The sequence below is a fragment of the Leuciscus leuciscus genome (genome assembly GCF_965113295.1).
Source record: "Leuciscus leuciscus genome assembly, contig: HAP1_SCAFFOLD_991, whole genome shotgun sequence".
Taxonomy (NCBI): domain Eukaryota; kingdom Metazoa; phylum Chordata; class Actinopteri; order Cypriniformes; family Leuciscidae; genus Leuciscus; species Leuciscus leuciscus.
Window position 1 is genome coordinate 1 of NW_028117749.1, and position 9,943 is coordinate 9,943.

The window sequence follows — 9,943 nt, forward strand, 5'->3', positions numbered from 1 at the left end:
ACTCACTCACTCTCACTCACTCACTCACACACTCACTCACTCACACTCACTCACTCACGCTCACTCACTCACGCACACTCACTCACTCACACGCTCACTCACTCACTCGCTCACTCACTCACTCACTCGCTCACTCGCTCACTCACTCACTCTCACACGCACACACACACACACTCACTCACTCACTCACTTGCACAAACACACACACACACTCACTCACTCACTTGCACACACACACACACACACACACACACACACACACACACACACACACACACACACACACACTCACTCACTCACTCACTTGCACAAACACTCAATCACTCACATACTCACTCACTCACTCACTCACATACTCACTCACATACTCACTCACATACTCACTCACATACTCACTCACATACTCACTCACATACTCACTCACATACTCACTCACATACTCACTCACATACTCACTCACATACTCACTCACATACTCACTCACTCACTCACTCACTCACTCGCACACACTCTCACTCACTCACTCACTCACTCGCACGCTCACTCACTCACTCGCTCGCACACTCACTCACTCACTCACTCACTCACTCACTCACTCACTCACTCACTCACACACACACACTCTCACTCACTCAAACACACACACCCTCGTTTTTCCAGCAGGCCCTGTAGAGGAAGCATATTCTCTGGACTCGATTCTGGGTCGACATGCAGCCAACGCCTCCGTCCCGCAGCAGACGACACGTCCAGCACTGCATCTGCAGAGAGAGGAGAACTACACACACACACACGCACATGCGCACACACACACACACACACACACACACATTTTTCAATAGTGAAGACATTTTGGACTTCAGACATATAATCAAACCTTCACATACTCGCTGTCATTTCGAACTGGCAAACCCTGTTTCCAGGCACAATTTCCCTCATAACAAACCATGGCAACAGTAACAGCAACATTAATATGGTTAATATTAGATGGAGAAAGTTCTTTAAGACCGCACTCGGCTTGAGTGCATGAGTGGTTTTCTGAAGAGTGTGTGGGAAAACTACAGTAAAATAAAAATATTAAGTTAAGCATACAGTGTGTTTGATGCGCGCATGTGTGTGTGTACTGACCTTACCCTAAACCCATCTGTGTGCATGTGATGCTGCTGAGGTTTGAGCTCCATCCATCCGCACACACCTGATACTCCAGCCCAGCCTTATACACCAGCAGCAGACCCTCATCAGACAGAGACACTGGACACACACACACACAGAGTCGGCTTCTCTTCTCACACACGATAACATCCTCAGAATCATATGGACAGAGATAATGGAGATTTATAAGAGCTCGATTACTGTACGTCCCTCATCACACACACACTCTCACTCACTCACTCACTCACTCACACACACACACACTGAGTCACTCTCTCACACACATACTCACTCACTCACTCACTCACTCACTCACTCACTCACTCACTCACTCACACACACACACACACACACACACACACACGCACACACACACAAACACACACACACACGTTTTCAGGTTACAGAATGAGATCTTCATTTGATTTTGTGCTCTTGATTCTTTTACACTGGTGTATTTTTACACTGGTAAATTTTTACACTGGTATATTTTTCACTGGTATGTTTTTACATTGGTATATTAGTGTATTTTTACACTGGTGTATTTAGCGGGCAAAGATGAGTGATGTTCATTTGTTGATCTTGAACTCTAGGCTTTACTCTATAGGGGTCAATGGTAGCCAATAGAAACACACGGTTAAAAGCGAGGGACGTTTGACACTGATGGCGAGGATTGAACATTTCTGCCTGAAATCTGAAATATAAATCTTCAATCGTAAGTCACTTTGGAAAAAAGCTTCTTCTAAATGATTAAATGTAAATGAAATGTTGTCAGATATAAGGCACTAATGATGGTTTAATGCAGAGAGACAGAACTCTTTCTCCACGGGTCATGTGACATGATCTGAACTGAGTCTGCTGACTGTAGTGTGACGAGAAACGGCAGTGTAGTAGACTGGGTTTCTCATGTTGTGAAATGCTGTTATGTAATTGGTTCTTGGGATCACGTGGTTCGGGGGAATCAGGAAGCTCGGAAGTGAGCTGCGGAGCAGTGGGTGTATCTGCTGATGCTTCGGCTGTTTTCAGTAAACGTTATTGAGTTATTCAAACCACCGTCTACCTTGTCTTGATCTAACCCCAAGATATTACATTGGCGACGAGGATGGCGCTAATAGGACGAGTGGAAGAGTTCAAGGATTCGTGGGAGGATTTCGCATCCTACCTGGAGAGATTTGAACTATGGCTATTGGCAAACGAAATAAAAGCAGAAGAACAGGTCAGTGTATTTTTAGCGTGCATTGGACCAGAAACTTATGGACTGCTGAAGAATTTGGTCATACCAAAGAAGCCCGCAGAAATGACTTATAAAGAGTTGACTGACGCATTAAAGTTAATGTGAAAGTGTGTGATGAGGACATTAGAATGCAGTTGGATACTGGTGCGGCAGTGTCCCTTGCATCTGAAGTGTTGCACCAAAATAAGTTTTCGCATTTACCCATTGAAAAGTCCAACATCAGATTAAAAGCGTACTCAGGAGAAATAATTCCCCTTCTTGGCTATGTTCAGGCACCAGTGCAGTATGGGGACCAGAAAGCTACACTGCCTCTCATCATAGTGAAGGGTAACAGGCCAGCTCTGTTTGGCCGAAATTGGCTGGAGAAGCTGAAGCTGGACTGGAGGAATATTTTCAAAGTCGAAAAAAGGAACTAAACACGCCGACCCGGAATTACAAGCAGTGCTGCAGCGCCACGCTGTGGTGTTTTCGGAGAAGGTCAGTGCCATAGAGTAGTTTAGAGCAACAATAAGAATGCAGCCGGATGCGCAGCCAGTCTTTTGCAAAGCCCGCCCTGTGCCATATTCATTGAAAGAGGCTGTGGAAAAAGAACTGGATAGGTTAGAAAAAGAGGGAATAGTTTCCAAAGTGGATCGTAGTAAAAGAGTCACATGTCTAGTATCTGTAAAATCGCATTTTTCCATCTTAAAAATATATCTAAATTACATCATATGCTCTCATTGACAAATGCGGAACAGTTAGTTCATGCGTTCATGACCTCAAGGCTAGATTACTGTAATGCTCTACTGGGTGGTTGCCCTGCACGCTTAATAAATAAACTACAGCTGGTCCAAAACGCAGCAGCTCGAGTTCTTACCAGAACCAGGAAGTATGACCATATTAGCCGGTTCTGTCAACACTGCACTGGCTCCCTATTAAACATCGTATACATTTTAAAATATTGCTGATTACTTACAAAGCTGTAATGAAGACGAGCCCACCAGCTCGCCTTCGGGGAGAAATGTGAGTCCGTGTATGGATGTAAAAGGATGGCGCACTCGCAGAAGCACTTCGTGCAAGGTGGACTTTATTTACAGTGCCAATAAGAAGACCGTCCACAGTGAAGTATATGTACAGGTGCACACAAAAAGGGAAAGAAAAAACCCTAAAAGTACAACAACAAAAAGATAAAGACGAAAACACTTCAACAAAAACGTATCTACAGTACACAAAGGTTTTGTTCGCTTGAGGCACCACAGTTGCACTCTCGCTTTCTGACTTGGTTAACAAGTGATGACTTTAGGTTTGGCCTTGGCTGAAATAGGCCAAACCCCGCCCCTTTTTGGGACACACCAATTCCCGAAACATATAACAATTAATACACACACAAATACTTCATCTATTTGATTATCCATTCCCAATATATTATATATATTAATAATACACATATACCCAAATAAAACACATAATACATTCACACATAATACACTTAACACATAATTTTTCCATTTGACTACACACCTATTCACACTAGACAATGGTTTCGTCTGCTTCCGGTTTCGATGCGCCGACGCGACCCTGCCATGACGTCATAAACGGCCGCCGCTCGATCGTTCCGTTCGGCCGATGGCGCCGGAAGACTGACTACGCCCACACGGACAAACAACACGAACGAAACAACCAGACAGTGCAATGTAAGTGTATGAAATGACCGGGAAATGAATATGGAAGGGAGAGTGGAGAAATGGATGAATGTCCAGGTGCTATCATCATCGCGTGTGCACCCGTTCCTATGATAGCGTCTATGGCAGGGAGGAACGAGATGTTGATGAATGAGGTCAGTATGTATGTGCGTATATATGCATGTATGTGTTTGTGCCAGTGCTGCTTCCCCAGCGGTGGCAGCTAATGTGACTTTATCACATCACCTTCCCCCTCTCCTACCCGCGTACTGGCCGGAAACCTGGACAGGTAGTCGGCTACCACGTTGAGTCTGCCCGGTCGGTGCCGGATCTTGAAGCAGTACGGCTGCAGGGCGAGGTACCACCGTGTGACTCTGGCATTGTGGTCCTTCATGGACTGAATCCAGGTTAGGGCCCGGTGGTCGGTTTCTAGATCGAACTCTCGACCAAGGAGGTAGTAGCGTAAGCTGTCCAGGGACCACTTGATGGCGAGACCTTCCTTCTCGACCGCCGAATATCTAGTTTCCCGGGGCAGTAGCTTCCGGCTGAGGTAAACAACTGGCCTCTCTTCTCCAGCGCTTCCCTGGGCAAGGACCGCACCAATCCCTGTTGCGGATGCGTCTACTTGCACCAGGAACCTCTGAGAAAAGTCTGGACTCTGCAGGACTGGGCTGGAGCACATCTTGTCTTTTAGCGTTGTGAAAGCTGTCTCGCAGTCATCGGTCCATCTAATAGGGTTCTTCACCGGTTTTGACAACAGGTTAGTCAGGGGGACTGCAATGGAGGCAAAGTTTGGTACAAATCTCCTGTACCAGCCTACCAGTCCTAGGAATGACCTCACTTCTTTCTTGGTCTTTGGGTGTGGGCTCTTTCGGATTGCCTCCACCTTGTCAATCTGTGGTCTCAGTTGTCCGTTGCCCAAGTGATACCCAAGGTAGTTTGCCTCTTGCTTTGCCCACTCACATTTTGAAACGTTTAATGTCAATCCTGCTTCCTCTATCCTCTTTAGGGTTTGTTGGAGGTGTTGAAGATGCTCTTCCCAAGAATTGCTATGGATTACCACGTCATCCAGGTACGCCGCGGACCAGTCTTCACAGTCTTGGAGGACTCTGTCCATCAGCCTCTGGAATGTGGCTGGTGCCCCGTGCAGGCCAAAAGGAAGGACTGTGAATTGATATAGTCCTAATGGTGTTCGGAATGCGGAGTATGGTCTGGACTGAGGGTTGAGGGGTACCTGCCAGTATCCCTTACACAGGTCTAACGTGGTGATGTACCGAGCTCTTCCAATTTTCTCCAGCAGATCATCTATTCTTGGCATGGGGTATGCATCGAATTTAGATTGGGCGTTGAGCTTGCGAAAGTCGATGCAGACACGCAGGGATCCATCCTTCTTGGGTATGATCACCATCGGGCTGCTCCACTCGCTCGTTGAAGGTTCTATCACTCCTAGCTCCTTCATCACCTTAATCTCTTCCTTTAAAGGTTCCACCAGCCTCTCAGGCACCCGGTAAGGACGTTGGCGTGATGGTGTTGGATCTGAAAGGTGGATGGTATGTTGGGTTAGCTCAGTCCGTCCAGGCCTCTGACGGAACATAGCGGGAAACTGGTTCAGGAGGTGCTGCAGCTCTTTCCTCTTGGAGTCTTCTAGGTGCGATAGATTCACCACAGACGGCTGCCTCTTTGCATCCTCTGATTCTTCTTCCACCTCCACCTTCCTCACCAGAAGAGATGTTTCGGGTCCCTTACCGGGTGGCTCCTTCCACTCCTTTAGTAGGTTCACGTGGTAGGTCTGCCTGGTCTTGCCCTTGTCCGGATGATGAACTTCATAGGTGACTGGCCCCATCTTGCGGACGACGCTGTATGAACCTTGCCATTTAGCCAGTAGCTTGCTCGTCGAAGTTGGCAACAGGAGTAATACCTTCTGCCCCAGTTGGAATTGTCGTAGCCTGGCGTGTTGGTCATACCATCTTTTCTGTGCTCGTTGTTTTTCCTGTAGGTTCTCTTTGGCTTGTTCTCTGTACTGCTCCAGGCGATCTCGCATCTCTAGCACATACTGTATGATGCCACCTTTCTCCTCCATCTTGGATGCAGGTTCCTCCTCCCAGCCTTTCTTCAGCAGGTCCAGGGGTCCTTGTACCTGCCATCCATAGAGGAGCTCAAACGGTGAGAATCCCGTTGATGCTTGGGGTACCTCTCGGTAGGCAAAGAGAACAAACGGTAGCCACTTGTCCCAGTCTCGTCCTGTGTCCGCAACGAACTTCCGCAACATGTTCTTGAGGGTTTGGTTGAACCTCTCCACCAGACCGTCCATCTGAGGGTGATATGGAGTTGTTCGGATGGCTTTTATGCCCAACTGCTTGTTCAGCTGCCCCATCAGTCGTGAGGTAAAGTTCGTACCCTGGTCTGTCAGGATCTCCTCAGGTATGCCGACTCTGGAGAAGAGTTGAACCAGGGCATGGATGATCTTCGTTGTGGTGATAGAACGGAGTGGGAAAGCCTCAGGATACCTTGTGGCGTAGTCGTTGACTACCAGGATGTAGCGATGTCCAGCACTGCTCTTTTCCAATGGTCCCACAATGTCCATGGCGATCCGTCTAAAAGGTGCAGAGATGACAGGGAGGGGTCGCAGGGGTGCTCTGCTCCGCTGGGATACAGCACTCGTCTTTTGGCAGACAGCACATGTGTTGCAGTGCGTTTGTACATCAGTGTATAGTGTGGGCCAGTAAAAGCGTGAGCCAATACGTGCATATGTTTTCTGTTGGCCCAGGTGGCCAGCCCATGGAACAGTGTGTGCAAGGTGCAGAACAAGAGATCGACAACAAGATGGTACAATCAGACGAGTCACATCATTCGTTCGCACATACAACACACCATTCATCACTACATATTCTTCTTTGCACAGATTCAAATTTTTTCCACACTCAGCTTTGACAAATAAAGGTTTTAAAGTTTCATCTTCCCTTTGGAGTTGTGCTATGTTCCCTGGGACCTTCCAGCCATTAACTTCAAGGCCCTCCACCGAGGCTTCAGAGGCTGGGGTACCCAGGTACTTTGCAAGCCGCCTTTGGCGCCGTGACTTTTTAGGGCCTTTGGTCCCTCCCTGCAACAGACTACCATCCACGTCTGGCAGTGGCTGCAGACCTGCCCTGACTTGAGCTCGAGTAAGAGCAGGACATGACAAATTAACAGTGGCAGTGGCAAAAGAATGTTCAGAGTCCTTGATGGTGGGTTGCAAGAGTTCATTTAACACTGGTAAGTCTCTTCCTAGAATCATATCAGCTGGTAAATTGTCCACTATGGCAACATTAAGCAGGTACATTTGTTCCTGTACCTCTACCATTATCTCAGCTCGGGGATACTGCTTTACATCCCCATGTACGCATTGAACAGAGGTAGTGTTCACATAATTGACATTATTTACAAAGCATGATTTCAACATTGACAGAGAACTTCCAGTGTCCAAGAGTGCTTTTAGTGCATGTCCATTAGCAATCACCTCATATACAATCTGACCCTCCCCCACAGTGTCAAAATCACAGTCCCCTTCTCTAGGCACATAACAAAACCCCGTAAGCTTCGCTTTGCAAGCGGGACACACAGCTGCCTTGTGGCCCGGCTGCTGGCAGTAAAAGCAAAGCAAGTCTTTGGCTGTTGACTTTGGACCTTGTGCCTGGTCAGCTAGTTCCACGCGACCTCTTTCAGCCCCAGTGTTATGTGAAACACCACGTACAGTACCTTTGAGTGGTTGAGTACGAAGACCGCCGCGATGAGCATTCAGGTACTGCTGAGCCAACTTTGCTGCCACCAGTCCTGACCTCGGCTCGTGCTCTCTCACCCAGGTGCGTGCGTCGTAGGGTAGCACCCGAAGAAGCTGCTCCAGGATGATGGCCTCTCCGATCTCCTCTTTGGAGTGCTCCTCCGGTCGCACCCACCGCTTGTACAGATTCTTTAGCCGGTGGTAAGTCTCTGTTGGCGACTCTGCAGCTGGGACTGTAGACGATCGGAAGCGCTGGCGGTAGGTCTCTGGAGATATATTGAACTTCTCCAGCAGTGCTTCCCTCAGATCAGTGTAGACCTCAGCTTCCTCCTCGTCCATTGCCAGGTATGTTTCCAATGCTCGCCCTGTCAGCAACGGGACCAGACGGTACCTCCACTCCTCCTCGGGCCACCTCCAGGTCCTGGCCAGACGCTCGAACCGCCGAAGATAATTCTCGATGTCTTCCCCCTCCTGGAAGCTCGGCATCTTCGGATCAGCCCACTGCCTTGGCTCTCTCGGTGCTGCGGCATTCAGGGAGTGACTGGTCCGTGTCTTGTGGATACCTTCGGTGCTGCCATTGATAGCTCCATTCGTTCGCTCTCCACGTCAAGTGAGGTCTCAGCTGGACGAATAGACCGCACGGTGGACTCACGAAGACCGCGGAGCTCCTGCAGATACCGCTCCTCTCTCTGCTCTTGAGTGTTGAGAAATCTGCGCATCATGGAAACCATACCCTCGTCAGCTGTAGTGTCAGGAGTGATTGACTTGGTTGGTTGTGGACTGGACTTTGGTGAGATTCTGGGAAGACTCGTGGCTCCCTCCTCCTCCTCCGTATTCTCACCAGAATTCCAGATCTCCTCCTCCTCTGACGCTGCCTTCTCTGTGGATCGTAAACCCACCCTGGGTTTTCTCCCTCTCAGCGCTGCCTTGCGAGTCGTCATCCCACCGCTGCCACCAAATGTGATGAAGACGAGCCCACCAGCTCGCCTTCGGGGAGAAATGTGAGTCCGTGTATGGATGTAAAAGGATGGCGCACTCGCAGAAGCACTTCGTGCAAGGTGGACTTTATTTACAGTGCCAATAAGAAGACCGTCCAGAGTGAAGTATATGTACAGGTGCACACAAAAAGGGAAAGAAAAAACCCTAAAAGTACAACAACAAAAAGATAAAGACGAAAACTCTTCAACAAAAACGTATCTACAGTACACAAAGGTTTTGTTCGCTTGAGGCACCACAGTTGCACTCTCGCTTTCTGACTTGGTTAACAAGTGATGACTTTAGGTTTGGCCTTGGCTTAAATAGGCCAAACCCCGCCCCTTTTTGGGACACACCAATTCCCGAAACATATAACAATTAATACACACACTTCATCTATTTGATTATCCATTCCCAATATATTATATATATTAATAATACACATATACCCAAATAAAACACATAATACATTCACACATAATACACTTAACACATAATTTTTCCATTTGACTACACACCTATTCACACTAGACAATGGTTTCGTCTGCTTCCGGTTTCGATGCGCCGACGCGACCCTGCCATGACGTCATAAACGGCCGCCGCTCGATCGTTCCGTTCGGCCGACGGCGCCGGAAGACTGACTACGCCCACACGGACAAACAACACGAACGAAACAACCAGACAGTGCAATGTAAGTGTATGAAATGACTGGGAAATGAATATGGAAGGGAGAGTGGAGAAATGGATGAATGTCCAGGTGCTATCATCATCGCGTGTGCACCCGTTCCTATTGGCGCTTTTCCACTGCATGGTATGGCTCGGTTCGGCTTGGTACGGTTCGACTCGGCACGGAACGGTTCGGCTCGCTTCGCTTTTCCACTGCGTGGTACGACTCGGCTCGGTACGGCACGGTTCGGTTCGCTTTAGCTCGGTTGCTTTTCCACTGCAGTTAGTACCGCTTCAAAGTGGGTGGGACTGATCGTTATAGTTGCTGTCTCTACTGCCATGACATCATCATATTAAATGCGAATTTTTCATTCCGTGTTTCCCCATCCACTCCTCGGCAACCAACGAGAGGAACGTCTGCACCTCGTCCACTGGCCACGATTCAGCCATTTCTTTTTTTTAAAGTTTATACTCTTTTTTTGAAGCAAATACTTTTAAAAC

General features: G+C 48.1%; 1 protein-coding gene across 2 annotated transcripts; it reads right to left on the reverse strand.

Annotated features, from left to right (window-relative positions):
- Nucleotides 1-21: 21 nt before the first annotated feature.
- On the reverse strand, nucleotides 22-9,931 carry LOC309492104 (uncharacterized protein). Of its 2 annotated transcripts, none has more exons than XM_082191114.1 (2): nucleotides 1,131-9,931; nucleotides 22-775 (listed from the first exon to the last, which is right to left on the reverse strand). In XM_082191114.1, the coding sequence occupies exon 1, from the start codon at nucleotides 8,285-8,287 to the stop codon at nucleotides 4,268-4,270; it is 4,020 nt and encodes a 1,339-aa protein (XP_082047240.1). In that variant the 5' UTR covers nucleotides 8,288-9,931; the 3' UTR covers nucleotides 22-775; nucleotides 1,131-4,267. The 2 variants fall into 2 exon arrangements, with proteins under 2 accessions (XP_082047240.1, XP_082047241.1); XM_082191115.1 differs by having other exon boundaries at nucleotides 1,126-9,931.
- Between the last annotated feature and the right edge of the window lie 12 nt (nucleotides 9,932-9,943).